Source organism: Scomber scombrus, chromosome 4 (genome assembly GCF_963691925.1).
Source record: "Scomber scombrus chromosome 4, fScoSco1.1, whole genome shotgun sequence".
In the NCBI taxonomy this organism is placed as follows: Eukaryota; Metazoa; Chordata; class Actinopteri; order Scombriformes; family Scombridae; genus Scomber; species Scomber scombrus.
In genome coordinates this window covers 22,892,703-22,911,402 of record NC_084973.1, presented here as the reverse complement: position 1 = coordinate 22,911,402, position 18,700 = coordinate 22,892,703, and the positions used below count along the sequence as shown (strand labels likewise).

At 38.8% G+C, this 18,700-nt stretch overlaps 1 protein-coding gene across 2 annotated transcripts; it reads right to left on the bottom strand.

Moving 5' to 3' along the window:
- Positions 1-3,111: 3,111 nt before the first annotated feature.
- plat (plasminogen activator, tissue) lies at positions 3,112-16,035 on the bottom strand. 2 transcript variants are annotated; one of them, XM_062417547.1, is made up of 15 exons: positions 15,909-16,035; positions 10,888-10,957; positions 10,227-10,269; positions 9,794-9,928; positions 8,869-8,979; positions 7,809-7,983; positions 7,208-7,299; positions 6,924-7,098; positions 6,719-6,804; positions 6,507-6,569; positions 6,201-6,405; positions 5,978-6,114; positions 5,548-5,688; positions 5,270-5,418; positions 3,112-5,153 (listed from the first exon to the last, which is right to left on the bottom strand). In XM_062417547.1, exons 2-15 carry the CDS (start codon positions 10,942-10,944, stop codon positions 4,986-4,988), a joined length of 1,737 nt encoding a protein of 578 aa, XP_062273531.1. In that variant the 5' UTR covers positions 10,945-10,957; positions 15,909-16,035; the 3' UTR covers positions 3,112-4,985. The 2 variants fall into 2 exon arrangements, with proteins under 2 accessions (XP_062273531.1, XP_062273533.1); XM_062417549.1 differs by lacking the exon at positions 15,909-16,035 and adding an exon at positions 12,588-12,641.
- Positions 16,036-18,700: the final 2,665 nt, after the last annotated feature.

Here is an 18,700-nt window from a genome sequence, read left to right as displayed (position 1 = left end):
GAAGCTGTCATTATGATAGATCTGTTAAAAAACACATAAACTGCCTTGTTCCCACACACAGAGATTAACTTCCACCTTTAAAACTTCAAGCAGTGTGTGAGTGAGTGTGTGCAGAGTGCACTTAAACCAAAATAAACCATTTGCTGCTGTATAAAGGTGTTAACACCAACCCCGTCCATGTTTTTACCTCATTGTTCACCTCTGGACATTGTTCTCATGCTAAATTACTCATAGTTATATCAGTATGGCACGCCAACCTTGCTGCTTACAAGAAATGCAAATGTGAACCTGAATGAAAGTCTTTGTATGATTTGCCAAGTAGTTGCAGATTTCTTAGAATTTTACATGGAAATGTGAAAGGAGCCAGAACAGTATAGACTCTGATGGACATCTTTATGTTTATTAATTATTATACAGTAACTTTTTCTCTTAGTTTGTGTGTCACTTTATTTCCAACATGCTGACAGACTCATATAGACACTGAAAGAAGTTTTACTCACTGTAATCATTCATCCTATTTACATTGGCTGTAAAATGGTCCCCTTCAAATGGGCTTTCAATGTAAGTGATGGAGGCCAAAATCTACAGTGTGTCCACACAGTCATTAAGTGCATAAAATGCATTTAACAGTTAATTTGAAGCTTGTAAGAGGCCTCAGCTGTCTGAATTAGTCATATCAAGTGGATATCTACCACATTTACAGTCTTTTTTAGCATGAAATCCACTCTTTGTGTTCCCTCCTCACCACCATCCAAGGAAGCATGTGACTACATAATAGCAATAATAATAAAGCTGCAGAGAGCAGACCAGTTAAAAGCTGTCACTTTATAACAAATATTACAGAAAACCACAATGAGATGGTGTAGGCTGTTACTTTTCAAAATTTATTTTTAAAACTAAATGTTGTGGCAAGACAAGTGAGGAGTGTTATCCAATATAAATGACCATCAATAAACTTCTTCTCACATTGTAAAATCTTGAGATGCACAATAACGCTTGGAATCTTTAAACATGTAAATAAAAAACAAATTTCAGACAGGCTTAATGTGTAGGTGAAACACACCTTGTTTCATTAGTCTTTTAATAGAGATGAATAAAGCCCTAGTTGTCCTTAAAAATCTGTAATTGCAGAAATATTATGAATCAGGAAAGAGTTGAGGTTAAGTCTTCTACCTTCTAACAGTCTAAGTTAGTCATATCCAGTAAATATCTGCCACATTTACAGTCTTTGCAGCATCAAATTGCCTCTTTGTGTTTCTCTGTTGAGCTGTGGTGGAAGTACAGTAACAAAAAAAGGGACTTTGGAACTAAAAGGACTGTAATGTTGAAAGATATCAACTTGATTTGACACACTTGGACAGCTGATCATTCATATAAGTTTCAGATAAACTTTTAAATACATTTGCACAGAAGAAGATTTGTGGATGTTGTCTCCAATCACTTATATTGTAAGTGCATCATGAAGGGATCGCCTAATAGTCAGTGTAATGATGAAGCGTCAACTTAAAACCACTGAGGAGCTACATGGACAGACTGGTAGTGTCTAGTGAAATAACACAGTCCAACTTCTGCTTCTTCCTTTTGATGGGATATTTATTGCTCACTGTAAATGATCTTGAAAAGTATTAAAGGCAAGAATCCATAACCAGTGTATGCATGAATTTCCATTTCACCAATACAACAAAGAGTGTTAACATGGAGTGGTGGTCAAAAAACTATTTGTTCTCTTCCAGTAACACCTTAAACCTGAATAAAAGTTCCTACCTATAGTAAAAGCAAGGAAATAAAGCAAGGAATCTCTGTGTTCTTCACATAGCCTATCACGAAAAGTGTTCTTTCAATCTACTTCTCACTGGCGGGGTGTATTTCTGGAGACCCAAGGACGTGCAGTGTTAAATATGGTGCAATTTTGACAGGCGACACATTTAATATTAGGCAGTTTGATATAAACACCGTCACATCACAGTGGGGCGGGGCTTCTGAGCAATGACTTGTAAAGTGGGACAAATGCACACACCCCGGCCCGCTCAGTTAAACTGCCCGACAGACAAGAAAGAGCATATTCGGGACATAGAAAACAGAAGCAGAGGCAGTAAAACTAGCCAATAGGAGTTCAGATACATTTGATTGCCAGCAGAATTGACCAATGGAACTGCTTCTACCTTAGTTTAGTCCCACTGGTGAAGTTTCTGTCTGGATTTAAACCATCTAATTTATTAATTCATCGTCCTTTATAATTGATACTTTTGTCAGTTGATACACACATATACAGTTCTCGAGGGGTAACAAGCAATTGGCCCATTCTGAGCTACTGTACTACTACACTTAACTCAAGATATGGGTTATACAGTCAGTATGAACAGGATGTTTCATTGTTCATTTTGGCACTTGACTGTTGTTTTAAGACAGACTTGAAAAATTGTGAATCCGTCCTTTAATCTGACTTCTGCTTTCATAATCCTTGATCTGTCTTGTTGTAATTTATCAGTGAATTGTATAAAGACAATAAAGCAGCAGTTCCGTAAACTTGTTTAGATCATATGCATGAAAAAGGAGTGAATATGGATTTCATTCATGAACCTAATGAGTACCTCTCCTTACTGTTGTGTTGTTCCTATGTTACTATGACAACCACAAGTAGTCATCAGCTGAGGTGTTACTGGATATTAAACACTGGATATTAAGTATTTTATTTACTTATTTATTTACTTATTTTATATTTTTTCATTACAAATTATTAATGTACAGTAAATGACACTTCAATTTGACATAATTAAATTATATTAAAAGTGCACAATAAATGCAGAATGACATGAAACAGTTTACGGCACCCTTGTCCCGTCCTCAAGGCACCCACTTTAGCAAACCTCTGCTATAAAGTGTTACAAAAAGGTCAGAAAGCATAATGCATGTTTTGCCCTGAGCACCAAATGTTTAAGGTACACACCACATAAATGAAATATGAATGTAGGCAGGGACATTTTTTGCGTGTCATTCCCCTCTCTCACCACTCATTTTCTCTCTCCCTCTACATTATCAACTGTCCAATAAAAACAAAAATGCCACAAAGAAAAAACACAAGCACAAAAGATGTATTCCAAATATTTATTGACAAAGCAGTATGTTGCCAGACATTGTGGTTATAATGGCAGAGACAATAAATTATTACACTACAGTACACACATTCAAATATATATTTAAGTCTCTACAAAACAATAGAAAATACATATAAATATTAATTTAGTACAAAACATCTAAAACTTAGTTTCCCTTGAGAGTCTATCACATTGCAACTCTAAGAAAGATAAACAGAGTTTGTTAAGAAGATTAGCTTTGCAGTCAATAAGCAGTTAAACATTAAACAGAGAAAACAGCCCCCAGACATTTCCAATAAAAACTGTACATATACATGTTACTGCATATACTGTACATCCTGGGCTCAACCCAGCTGTCTGGTGGAGAAGTGCTCTGGGAGTCGGATATAAAATTACAAAGATTTTACTGCCTTTGCAGTGAAGCTTAATGAACAGGACACACGTTTGTTGAATGTTGAATGCCTGTCCTTTCTCACTTGTAAGGCAGCAGGGAACTAAAAGAGCAAAAACTGCAATAAAAACAAGCAGAATCTGAACCAGCAGATAGCTGTCATATTGATGAAGGTCTGATTTTTTTTTTTTAAATAGGCTTACAATTTTTCAAGTCTGTGTTAAAAACAACAGTCAGGTGCATATATGGACACTGAGGCAGTTTTTTCTTGCTGTAATCATTACTCCTGTTCACACTGACCATTAAAAGATCTCCTCCAAATGAGCGTCTAGTGTAAATGATGGGGGATAAAATCTGCAGTCCTCATTTTGAGTGGAAATGTATTTAAAAGTTTATTTGAAGAAAATATTAGGCTTTAGCTGTCTTGAGTTGTCAAATAAAGTGGTCACAGTCTTTTTACTATTAAATTCCATCTTTTTGTCTTGACAGACAGTGGTTTCCTGTTCAGCTGCACAGTGGAAGGATCGTAACAAAAAGATTGAGTTTGACACTAAAAATACAGTAACTATGAAAGATATTGACTTGATGTATCTTAATTGGACAACTGAAGCTTCATATTAACTTCAAAGAGACTTTAAATGCATTTTTGTGCAGCAGGCTTGTGGATTTTGTATCCCATCACTTACATTGCAAGTGCATTATGAAGGAATCTTGTAATGGACAGTATGAACAGGAGGAATCATTACAACAAGACTTTTAAAAAAATTAAAAAAATGTAAATCCATTATTTAAGGCCTTTAAAATAAGCAAATGCAGGACATTTTGCATAAAAACTAATCAAGTGAACATGACATCAGATCTAGCAGACAGGTCACAATCTGTGCACAGAACATCTTAAAATGCCCTTTTGGAGCAGTAAAAGCATTCCTATGTGACTTATTGTGCAAACGAAATGCCTGTGTTGAGTGAAGCGTTCAATAAAAGTGCTACTGACCTCAAGTATATCACTGTGACTTCATAGTATAAACCAGCATAAGAGAAAGAGGAATATACATGTACTGGCATTTCCTATTTTATTAAGTTCATTGCCTGAACCTCCAGTTTGGTGACAGCCCGCTCTCTGTGCTGGGTGTCCAATGGTGACAATACCAAGGCACAATTAAACTTTTCCATGCATGAAAGGACAAAAAATGTCATCAAGATTAAGATGGCCCAGAAGGAGGAAGAAGAGCTTGTTCTGCGTTTCTGTACATTGTTACTGTTGCATTCAAAACAGTAACAGGAAACAAACTTGAAAACATGGAGCTACACTGAGTGTAAAAACTCACAACTGAGGTCCTTCTTGTGCATCTCTGAAGGAGTGGTATTAAATCCAGTTTGGATTCAGGTAAACTGGCTCTGAACATGAGTCCTGTGATTTTGCTGACGAACATATCTATGTATGTTACATTACCCACTCTGTTCATCCAACAATGTCTTCGTTGCAAGTCTGTTTTACATTAGACTGGGTTTGCCTTAATTTTGCCGTTAATCCAGTCGATGTAATGAGTGACACGGGTGTAAACACCAGGCTTATCTCTCTGCCCACAACCATCACCCCAGCTGATCACACCCATAAGGGTCATCCTGTCCTTGTTTCGGCAGACGAGTGGGCCACCAGAGTCTCCCTGTGGATGAAATTCAAATGGACAGAGAAAAAAAATTTAGAGAAATGTAACCATCGCTACATCATCCTGCCACTGATTAAATGAGAATTTTCACTGCAAAAGTCAAATGCTCTCACCTTGCAGGCATCATCCAGGCCTCTGGTGTCACCTGCACACAGCATGTTGGAGGTAACAGGGCGTCCAGACAGCACATCTGGGACGCAGCGCTCGTTGGGCCACAAACGAACATAACCTCTCTTGACACGCTCGGAGTTCATTGCAGCAACTGTGGAGAGGTGGAGTGGTTATTGATATGTGGAAAACCTTTCTAGTGCTGCCCTCTGCTGGCCAGTCACATAAACATCAATAATTCATGTTTGCCGAATTATTGAAATGAGAGTGTAGGTTTACTTACATTCAGAGTCTTTTCCATAGCCTGAGATCTCACACTCAGTCCAGTCAGGCAGCACCAGCCCTGGTTCAGGCAGACATGCAGGATGAACCTCTGGAGAGTTTACAGCACACATGCCAATGTCCGTCTTGAGCTTCAGCAGAGCTGCAAGTGGAAAGTGACCAGAGGAAAGTCAGTGTAATGTCCTGGTACCATGTGGGATGAAAAATAACTTTGCCTTTGCTGCCCACAAAAAATTCCATATCATCACTGAAAAACCATGGCAGCTGAAGTTAGCCTACATAATTCAATTTTCATGTTTATACTCTATACTTATATACATGACATAACTCTTGAAACAGTATTGTTTTACTTACAAACAAGGTCTTGCACCAAAAGCAATAAATTGAGTTACAAAATTACACGTTTCCTGTCCCTTGAAATGTTCACTCACCTATGTCATTGTCAAATGTTTCTTTGTCAAAGTTCTCATGGATCCAGTACTTCTCAACTTCAAAAATCTGCTCGCTGCTTGAATTCTGCTTCCGAAATGTTCGGCCCAGAATCACCTCCAACGCCTCTGCTTTTTGTCTAAAAAAAACATGAAATATGTTAGTATGCTGTGTAAAAAAAACAGTTTAAATGATGTGTGAGTGATGTATGAGAGTCATTCCTACCTTTCCTCGAAGCAGTGTGCAGCAGAGAGGATCCAGCAGGAATCAATGAGGACTCCTCCACATAGGTGGAAGTGTTGTTTGCTACGGGTACTGAAAACATTTATGGCTGCCTGCCAGGGCTGCTCCGTGATGTCGCTCAATCTGCCCCCAAACAAGCGGTAGGCGGGGCGATTCAGGGTGTTGTCCAAACGCTGGCCACAAGTTGCTACAGAGAGGACAGGTTGGAGGAGAATGGTTGAATAAAATTTCAAATTGACTCTCGGTTCAAGTTTTCTGTGATTTTCAAAGGTAGCGAAAATGTCTTACCTCTGTTATTGTTAGTTGTGGGGGCACGAGGGCCAAGAGTGGGGATCATAGGTGGCCGTCTCGCTAAAAAAGAGGCAACAAGTACAGTTAGCCTGATGTCACACTGCTTCACGGAGGATTGTAGCTCATACAGATCTAATGTGTAGCTGACTTTTAGTATCTCTCTTTCCATGCTTTAACATCACTGAAACAATAAAAACAAGTGAACTCACAACATTTAGGAATGTCACAGAGCTCCCAGGTCAGCTGCATGTTCTTGTAGGTGTGACACCATGGACCCACATCACCATCTGGATTCCTGTTTCATAAAGAAGGAGAGATGCAATTAAAACCTGAGATATCTGAGTAATCTTTCTGCACGCAAGAGAAACATAGCATGTGTGTTTGTTTCATGATATTGTGTTTTGGCATCTATACCTGCAGAAGCTGTGGCTGCCCAATCCCTGCTCCAGTGCATTCGATCTCCATGCATTGTTGAGCTTGCGCTTCACAGCAGGTGAGTCCCATGGGATACAGCGAGAGCCGCTCTTAGTGACAGCTTTTGTTCCTCTGTAAGACTGCCCAGAGCCCATCGTACACTCTCTGTACTTATCTATTCCAAATAACACAGACATAGAGGTGTGTAAGCATTCAAGTGTTTAATTATTAGTGCTGCTTACTATACATATATATATATCTATTAGCTTTTTGTAAAGCTGTACCTTCTCGACACTTTGGCAAAGAACAGAACTCCCAGTTGATCTGAGTGCCTTTATAGACGTAACACCAGGGAGTGTTGTCATTGTCAGGGTTCCTGAGAGAGAAAGAGAGGCAAGTAAACATTTTGGCTCACAATGATGATGTAAAAACACTTCCTAATGCCATGAACAATTAACAAGAGGTATGATCTCTACAAATTTGAGAAAAATCGGCCATATTGCTGTGTGTGACATGCAACAAAAACATGTTACACAGGAGACACTGCGGTTCATGGTTGAGCATTAGCAAATTCTTGATTTTATTTCATTCTTATTTTTTCCTACCTATTTTTTCATTTAAGTCACCTGTTGCTGAACCATGCCATCTACATTGTGCTTTTAAATCTAAACCTTGCTTAGATATTACACAAAAATTCAGCTACAGTGCCACAATTAGATCGATCACTAAATTCAATTCAATTAAACACCAGAATAAAAATAAATAATTCCTGCAGTGTTCATTAAAACTGGAGAAGAGTCTTATATGTTGCATCATCATTCTTGATTTAATTGCATGAACATAATTAGAAACCATCAGTAGAGATGGGTCAGATTAGTCTCATACCTGCAGAAATTGTGATTGCCCAATCCAAGAATGCTGGCGTCCACTTTACTGGCGGTGAACCTCCTTCCCCTCAGTGATGTAGAGTTCCAGTTAATGCACTCTGATCTTGTATGGCTGATGCTCCATGTGCCACGGTACCCTGTGCCCTGCCCCGCCACACACTTCTCATTGTTGTCTGTTGAAGAGAGAGACAAATTACAGCTCACTTACTAAATATGGTGTCTCTCATTTATATATAACACTGAAATCATTCTAATAACTGACATAATTAAATTATCCTTACACAATAAACCCTGTTTACTGGATCATTTAAAATATTTGGCCAAATTATGAAAACGTTCCTATTGCTTATACAAGGCATTAAAGTCACAACTTGCGTCCTAATGGCAATTATACCATATTTTTCCAATTAGTAGTTTAAAGTAATGACCAAACATAAACTATGATGTTAATGAAATCAGATTTATTGAGTCTGGCCCTCTTAACTCATTATTCTGTTGATGAAATCACTTGGCTGTGATCACTGGGGTTCAGATAATTATCCCACTGAGAGGGCGTGGTGTCCCAAAAGCCTGAAAAAGTAGCCCGCAGAAACACAAACATTCATACACCAGAATGTCTTTCCATGGTTTAGAATCTTTTTCTTCTTCTACCCTCCAGACCGCGGGCTCATGACACCTACTGCATGAGTCACAAAGTCAGGCTGTGACCTTATCAAGAGTCACTGACAACTTTGTTGGACATTTAAATCAGTGTTGTGACACCAGTTGCCCCGAAATTGAATTTTCTTGACATTTTTGTTGCTTTAAAGGGCAGGTTCACAATTTTTTAAGTTTGTCTTAAACAACAGTCAGGTGCCCATGTATTGAAACAGATTTTGTTTGCTGTAATCATTGCTACTGCTAATACTGACCATTAGAAGATCCCCTCCAAATGCACTTTCAATATAAGTGACGGGGGACGCCTGTTACAGAACTTATTGCACAGGTAGAGTAATAAACAGCAGGTGAACATAAAGAAAGGTGAGAACAATGTATTAAAGAGTTTGTCAGGTACTTACTGATCTCACACTGAGACCCACTGAAGCCTCTGGGACACTGGCAGATGTAGTCTGAAGTGTACACGGCCTCCTTACAGATCCCTCCGTTATAGCACTGAGACGTGTAGCAGTCTGGAAGGAGCAGACAGCGAGCCGGTTAGTCAGTCATACATCATTAAGTTTTTCAGTACACAAACAATTTGAATGATCAGAACATGATGGATTGGCCAATAACATATGCGTATATGGAAAATCCAATGTGTGAGTTCATTTATATGTGTCACATTTGATGTAATATGAAGTAATAGAATTAAGTCTAATGTGCCTGCTGACTGTTTTCTAACACCTGACTTGCTGTACAGTCACGATGTGATTTACTTTCTTCCTGGAGAAAAACTGGCTGTATTCAATCACCAGTCAGGTTTTTCATTTATTATTTCAACATTTCCTAAACGCTAGCGTTCAGAATAACAGCACCCCACTCCTTGCCAGCGGTATGAGCTCACAGGCCAGTTTGTCAGACTGAAATGTGGTTGTAATTTGTCTGAGGGAGGGGTAACCATACTTCACAGCATTCGTCAGTGGGGGTGAAAGTGCGCATGAGGGCTGGTCTGGCAAGGAGTATTTCAAACAATCTTAGACTAAACTACTCCCACTCCAAAATACAGAAACCAGGCAGCTCTTCACTTGGATGCACTGAAATAACAGGGATGAGCGAGGTAGGCCAACAGAGAAATAATCATCTGAGGTTGTAATGGCAAGTTAGAATAAGTTAGTCACGTGACTTAATACTAGAAGACCAAAAAGGTCAGAAAGTGCACAGACACAGATTGACGGACACATTTAGATATCAGGCGATTATGTTTTGGTTATTGAAAACAAAAAAATTGGATAAGTGAATCAGCTGATCCACATGTTTGCGTGTGTATGTCCATGTCACACTCACTGATGACGGGCACAAAATGACAAAGCTGTTGTCCACTTGATGTACAACGGCAATATTCCACACGTTGTCCCCTCCATCGCAGCCAAGTGTCCCCAAAATTACGCACTGCTGATGACTCACTATCGACACAACGTGCTGAAAACACACACAAACATCCACACACAAGCAATAAGTATAACACAATCAAACTGGATGACACACAGATTTACACGTACAAGCGGCTACAAACATGAAGGTACACAAACAAACAGGAACACAATAACATGAATGACACGACAGAATTGAATGAATCTGAGGATGAGGATGGTGATAATGGTGGTGGAAAGACAAACAGAAGCGTGCAGGAGCTCACAGGAGGTGTCAAAGGGTGATGAAGGCTTCTCGACATGAATTATCAAAAGTGCCCGTCTGTTTGGCTGCCGGTTGGGCTCACCTCTATAAAAACGAGTCCCTCTCTTTGAGCGGAGCAGCTCCACCTGCAAGAGGAGAAGAGAGTGGTGTTTACTGTGCAGCAGTGCGTGGAAAATGGTGGCGTGGCATTCTAACTCAGGATGCCAGTGTTTTTATTGAATTTCTTTAGTATGATATGAAAATAAACTTGCAGAGCCTTGAAACTTGCTTCCCATACAGTAGATAAACATTAAGCTGCTTTTATGTTTTGGTCAGACATCACTTTTAGATACATAGGGCTCCAAACTGCTCTGGTCAGTGGTGACTTCATGAGCTATGTTGTCAGAAAATCAAACACTGGTTATGATAAATGGTTTATGTTCATCAGTCAACTCTTTAGATGTCTCTTCAGATATATGAGATGTCTGAGATAATGTTTTTAAAACATCACCGTTCAACATTAAAATAAATGTAAGAAAGAAACAAATTGAGCAGACGAAATGTTTGCTGTGAAAGAAGTAAATAAGTAGCAAGTTTCAAGTCTCTTTCTTTTTATATTCATACATATATGGGAAGATACCAAGCCAAACATTTCACAAGCATTCAGATAAACCCTTTTAAAATATGTAAGACTTGTAGTTAATGGGTTGAAATATGCGAAAACCACAGGTATAGTAATGTAATGAAAATAATGCAGTACTTACATTGTCCGCTAGACAGCAGCAGAGAGCAGACAGGAGCATTAATAGTGTTCTGGTCATGGCTAGTCAAGGACTGCAAATAATAAATAAATACAGATTAGAAACGATTGACAAAAGATTTTACAAGGTAATAAGATACAGTTTAGATAAACATATGAAAGCACTGACACACAGAGTGTGTTCTTTGTATGTCTACATACACATACACATACACATACATGTGTGTACACATATGTACAACCAACATGAAAACATTGTTAGAAAACCAGAATTGACAAAGAAAATTCCCTCTAGTGGCTGAAAAAATAAACACTGAGGTGAGTGAGAGGGGATTTTATTGTTGAACATCTATCCAAATAAATCTTCTGTGTTGGGAATCTTCAGTCTTCAACACCAACTCAACAATTGCAGGAAAACAATCTGGCTCTGGTCTCTTTGTACGCTTCTCTCAACTATACTGTTTCTGTATTCAGCTTCCTTCCTCCATATACGCCTGGTCCTGTGGGACACCACTTGGAAGGAAAGGGTGGGACAGGTGGGGTACTTGTGGGAAACTGGGGATCAATCCTAGTTCCTTGAAGTTGTGTTAACTTCTTGACTTGCACGGGAAGTTGTGAGCCTGAGCAGGACAGTCTGATGATGGGTTCAACAAGTTTGTACTGTGTATGTCTCTGCTGCCTCCCTTAAATTCATTTCCTAGATTTGCTTTCTTATCACCAGCCCACTCCTTCACTGTATTATTCACATTGCCATACCCTAACACCAGTCCATTTATCATAATTTATCCCCATTGAGAATAAACAGGATGCAGATTATCTTCTAAAAAGTGAATTATCAAAAAAAGAAAGGCTTCAAGCAGAGGCCACAAATAACACAGTCTGAACAACCCTGGAGTGAAAAGGGAGGTCCCCCAGCAGATTGCCATTCCTTCTCTTACAGAGTAAAACAACAGCTGGACGACAATTAAGTGACTCACGACATTAAAGGCAAAGAGGAAAAGAAAACTAGTGTTAGAAAAAAGTAATTTAATTCATATTTGACTTTCATATTTCTAAAAATAGATGTCTAATATCATTCTTGTTCCTCTTCTTTGTTGTAAAGGAGACACGTTATATAGAAAATAAGTATAGAGGAGAGCGGCTGTTTCTCCCCAGTCAAGTGTGAGTAAACATGAGTCATAAAAGGAGGGCGGGGTGAGGGGAAGGATGAGTAGGGAGGGGAAAAATGGGGAAGAGAAGAAGAAAGAAAGTTGCACACAATGAGGGATAAAAAAAATAAAAAAAAATACCTGCTTTTTAGAATAACTATAAGAAATATTTTCTAGATGCATGCAAAGAGACAGACACACAAACATAACCATCTGTACTGACACTTCTATTCTTAGGAATGTTTTTATACTCTCCTCTCTCTGTCGGCTGGTTCTTCACTGACTCACCTTCTGTGGTTGACTGGGCTAATACAAAACAGACCAGTGTCTTGATATAGGCTATCTGTGAGGTAAAACGTCTACGTTGGCACACACACATGCATGCGCACACACACTCTAACACATTCACATACACAAAGTGCTCAGGAACGTGGAGCTAATCAATACACCTACACACAAAGATTTATTCATTCTGCACATTGTTCGTTTAAACAAAGACTCCCTCTCAGGATTTGACTTCTTAAAACATACATACATTTTGCATTCACACACTCACCGTTTACAGGACCTGTCCCTTGAAAGCTATCGTTGTGTCAAACACATAAAAGCTACGTTGCCTTTGCGGTTTTTTTTTTTGCTCCCCCAGCTGAGCCTCACTGGCAGGGTGACAACAGACCAGTTTCCTTTTTGTTTCCTTTGTGCAGATGCTCCATTTAGCCGCGGAGCACTGTCAGCTAAAAACATGTGTTTCCTGCTAAATGCACCCCATACGCTTCAGGAACGTGCGTACATATCAACACATGCACACATAAAGACACACAAACACACACACATCAGGCAGGAACATATGTGTATCCCACCCATCTTAAACTCTGTGGTATCTGACATGCAGAGGCCCTGTTTGGGTGTCTTTAAGACACTGCTCCTCTGACTAACCCACAATGCAACTGTGCTGAGTTTTTACTGTTTCTGTGGTCTGTCTCACAACATTTAACGAATATACGCAGACATAAACACACACAAACTAAACAAATGCGCAGACAGAATTATGTTCGAGGGCTTATTTACAGGATACAAAGTAAAACTGTGGCTGCTCTTTTAGATTAATGTGCGTACAGTGAAAATTACTCCCTGAGGAGTAATTGTCTGTTACACCCAAATCAGTTAAAGTTAAAACATGTACAACCAAGTGTGCCGCCTGAGGAGCCTGTGGTTTCTCTTAGTAGGTCAAATATGAATGGAAGAAATGAAAACATCTTTGGAATCGCAGCAGCCAGCCTGTGAGTCAGCTGCAGCTTCATGACAGCAATTATAAGATGCACAACTTCAGCAGAGCAAACAGATGATAATACACACACACACACACACACACACACAGCTGCACACAGAAAATGTACATCCAAAGCTGAGGGTAAATGGTTAACCTCAAATGTTATTCATTTCCTATTAGTGTACAGTTTATTCCTGCAATCCTTGGCTCCTTGCGGTAGGTTCAATGGACCATTAGCGAGGATGTGTAATGATGATGGTGTGCTGAGCTTGTAAAGGTTGTAGGCGAGACATTCTTGTCTTCCGGTTACAAGGCCAAAAAGTCAAAGCCTAAAATGGTGAGAGCATACTTGCATCTAACTGTGAAATTCAAATTATAGTTTGCTGTGCACTTTAAAGAATTTCTGAGGTTACTTTGCTGACTCCCATCATAAACTGTCCTAAGAGAGGCTTGGTGGATCACCCTGACACCTAGGGGAGCAGCTGGCAGTGGAAACACCTTTACAGTTAACATTGTGGCGCTTTGTATTAGTATTTCTTAGAGAGCTCAACACTTGCTGGACCGGTTTTTAAAACAACACTATTCCCATTGTTTTACCACAGCAGGCTGGCAGTGTCAGTTTCCGGTAATACAGTTGATAACCACAAGATGTTTTTGACCCTAAACCTGCATTCAATTCAACATTTACAATAGCTTTAGTTAAGGTGTTCCTCCTTCAGTTAAGAGATCTGCATGGATGTAAAATGTTTGCTGATGATGAGTTATGACGCATGATGTCATGTCAGTAAGCTATTTAGCAGGCTTTGTGCATTCTTTAACCGGGGGTTTTTCAGTTGAGCTTCATTAAACCAGCTGTGATCTGGCTCTGTAAAGTCCCGCAGAACAGAGAGCTACATTGTTGTTATCTTCCTGCCTCCCTCTAGTCTGTGAAGAATAAGAACCCTTTAATCCTCATCAAAGAAGCTACAGAAAATAACTACATTAACGCACATGCCAAAAAGGCAGGTAAAAATAGCAGGCGATGACACTGGAGATTAGAATAAACCAAGGAGATGATGGAGTGTGAGACAGCTATGCGGAAGGAGATAAAAGGATGGAAAGAGTAAATAGAGGAGAGAGAAGGGGGAGAGGGGCAACCAGAGTGAGAGAAGGTGCCAGAGGTCAGCAGAAAGAGAGTGAGTAGTCATGAGTCATCCCATCTTCTAGGATGGGACAAGGAGAGATGGAGGAAGAGATAAAAATGGAAGCATTGATGGGCTTTATAGGAAGCACTGAAGCCCTTGGATGATGATACAATCCTTAAATTGAGTCAAGAAAAGAAGCGGCCTGAAAGAGTTTTTGTTCAGATACAATTTAAACTCTCAGCTCAGTTATGAATTCATCTTCTAGGTATTCATCATCATCTTCTACCCATTGTTACTACAGACTGGTGAAACCTTACCCTCTGTCTGACCCACTCTAATTTTACAGCTTATAGACCCAACCCGCTGATCCTGTGAGTCACAAACTTAAGTGTAAGGCAACGTATTCACAAACCCAGCTGACTGCACTGCCAGGAACGCAGATTAATGGATACAAACTCTGCTTTCCCTCAACATGCCAAGACGTAAACAGTACAGTCCATGTGACGAGGAGTCTCAGTGCTGACGGATGCTGGGGAGGAGAATTCCCAAATTGCCAGCTCACCCAACTCGTTACCCAGATAAGAAAGCAGATGTCTGATGCTGTGCAACTTTTGTTGGCTCAGAGTGGTACACAGACGCACAAACGCACTCTCCGTATCATAGCTGGGATGTTCTTCGATAACACACACACTGAGTCCAGCACCAGAGTACAATACCACCTCGTTGCTGTAACATTTAGAGAAGCGGCCACAGAACGCTCTGTGATTTTGTGTTGCAAAAAGAGATTTGAAATGACTAACTTTGAGTGTTTGAGAATATAAATATGTGATTATGAATGTTTATTCCCACCATATTAAACAGGTGGAGGTGGATGCAGAGAGGTAAATTAAGGGCTCACATAGTTTATGTGGAAGCTGTATGGCTGCGCAAACATAGGCTACATGAATATCACCTTATGCATAAAATGTACTACACTCCTCATAGTCTTTGTCTGCCAATATCCCAGTGTTAAGTGTAAGTTTAATGTTAAATCAACTCTTAACTACAGTAAGTTTTAGATTACTTTTTCTCATCTAATTTATCATTAAATATGACAAAACTCCATGTTACAGTCTAATCATAAAGGAATCTACTGTAAGATAATGATATTAAGATATTGCTAAAAAAAAATGGAGTGTCAATTTTAACGTTACTGGTTAAATATTTTTCTTCAATAAGTTTTCATTAAATACAAAATAAACAAATGTATATAACATATTTACTCCAGTTCCCTTCGACACAAAAAATAACAATCATGCAAAACGTTTAAAACTCTGTGATTATCTGAGTCTATCATATGAACTCTTCAACCTCAAATAATAGTGATGTTACACGACAAAAAAAAACAGTTTGGTGCACAGTGAGGATGGAGCCGCATCACCAAGATAATAAAAAAAAAGCAATAGCATCAGAGTTAAACATATAAAGGGAAATAATCTCTCACCCAGTGTAAAAGCGTGTAAATCGGTCAGTGTCAGCTGTATCTCTGCAGCGGTTTTGTAGTGTCCTTGGGATTTGTCGCTGGGACTGTTCTGTCCTGATCCTTCTTCTCTCTGCTTTTTATCGTAGCAGTCGGTGTGTTGAGGGGGAGGTCTGCTGCCTGAGTGACCTCAGCAGGGAGGCATGGCAGGCTGGCCGGATGATGATGATGACGATGATGATGATGCAGCCTGCTGGGCGGTGCCGATACAAGACGGGACTGTCCCAAGTAGGCTACGCCAAGGTGCAGGACAAATAATACTTTAAAAATCGTCTTCTTTGAGTTGTATATAAGCTAAATATTTAACTTTTCTCGACGTCTTTTGCTCTAAATACGAGGACAAACGAGATTTCAGTCAACACGTTCAAAAAAATGTTTGCTTTAGCCTATAATGGCTTATTTGCTTAAAGTGTGCATGGAGTCCTCCATTCTTGATATGACAGTCCCAAACGTATGCCTTCCCCATAAAATTTAACTCACAAAGTTTAAAAATTCACACAAATACCATGTTTAAGTCAAATTCAGGCAATTTCAAAACAATAGTTTTCTTCGGGTTTTTTTTGGGGGGGGCAGAAAATATTTGTTGTCTGTGTCACTTAAAAGGAGTATAATGTTGATATGCTGTATATTGATATTAGAAAAGTAAGGTATAGTGTAGAAGCAGCAAAAAGAGGCACAGAAACGTGTACATTAGAGATAATTAAGGTTAAAAAAAACACTATAAAACTATATTAAGACCATTTCCTATATAACCATAAGCACAAACAAAAATATAGGTACTATACAGTATTTAATGTATACAATTTAGAACTAACACCATACATAGAGTAAATTGGTATCTTTAAATGATTATTATATTTTATCATAATGTGTTCCCATGTATAAGTGCTCAGAGTTTATTTTGCCATAAAAGTACTCTGAACCTACTGCAGCTTTTAAACTGACTATGGTAGGCGTTAAATGGCATGAAATTTGGCATATTATTATATTATTATACTCTTTTTTCATTAAAATGTTGTTTTAATGTGTTCCCTGACGAGCCTGATGAAGTCCACAAGCCATTGGTCTAACAATAAAGTTGTTCTAATTACTACAAGTGCTGCTGGACTTTTTCCTTCCTTATTTTCCTGGAAGTAGGTAAAGTTGTGCCAGAAATCCCCACTTTTCTACTATGGTCTGGTGGGATGGACTATTTGGTAGCACTAATATCCATGTGGTTAACCAGTTGGCACCAGGAGTAATTTGTCACAAACACATCCACTTTATTCAACCCATCCCTTCCTCAGGAAATCAGTCAATTAGTCCTCAGAATAGCTGCATCTTTTCTTAGAACAACATTGATTTTATTGGCATGGTATAATTCATGTTCATTGTTTTTATTGTCGGTTAACTCCACATTAAATAGCTGAGAACATGGTACTCGAGGATATGATGGGTGGTGGTAGTTAGTTTGGCGTCTGTCCTCTTTTGTTTCCAACTGTGTCAGATTATTGCTCACTCCCACTTCTCTTGATGAAGAAAATCACACAGACACACACAGAAGTTTGCACAGCTATCCTTGTTAGGACATTGCACTGACTTCCATTCTTTGTAGACATTCTAACCCTAACCCAAATCCTATCCTTTAACATTACCAATTCATGTCTTACCCTAACCTTAACCTAACCTCAATTCACACCTTACCCTCAACCAGGACCTCAGAAATTACATGTTTATACTGGAAACAGTCCCTAAGATGTAATAAAAATGCACACATACACACACAGACACATTTAGTTATGAAGGCTACTTTAATGTATTATATTACACATGATACAAGGTAAAGATTATGCCATTTCTTACATGAATAATAGTATGAAATTCATTAAATTGGGTTTAACTTTTTCTGCATGCCTCCACCCTTGTGTGGAGTGATTAAAAGATTATCCATAATTTGACTGCCCATTGTTATGCATTTTATGGCAATGAAAGGTGTTTGTAAATTCTGTGGATGAATTGCAGAAACTAGACAAACCACTGCTTTAAACATTTTTGTTTATAGTTTTATTGCGTGGGTGAGTGTTTTCACGGTTCTACGAACTCAGACTCTCCAGATTCACAAACAAAATACCAAGTTCCCCGTACAATGACGTAAAATCTGTTGCCTTGTGAAGTTGGTGCAGAAACACATCTCAGAATTTCCTATCTGATACAACAACAGAGTCCCACATACAGTGAACAAGAGGCTGTGTCACATAGTTTTTCAATCCTGTAATCAATCAATGGAAGTATAGCCACAGACTACAGACTACTACTGTACTTTTACTATGGTACTACACTTAACTTGAATAGGTAATTCCCCTTCCTCTCTTTGTGTTTCACTACATTTATGTGACAGTTAAAGTTTCTAGTTTTAAAGTAAGATTTAAAAAAACAAACATATAATCAGTTTAAAATACCAACAGAGGCCAATCTGCATATTTATGGTACTTTAAATTGAGCTTTTTACCAATACTGCTCCACTTAATTCTCGATGACATTTGCATTACTGGAATGGAGCATTATTTTTCCTTTTACATACTTTTTTATACTTTTAATACTTCCTCCACTACTGTACTTAGAATTGTTGAATTTTAAAAACCTTTTTGGTAAAAAGTTTTTTTTTAAAGAATAGCTTAATGTAGCTATTAGCAACACATAAGCCTCAGGCATCAAGTAGCCTGTAGTGGCTAGCTTGGTTAGCAGTAAACTGGCTGATAAAAAAAAAAAAAAAAACA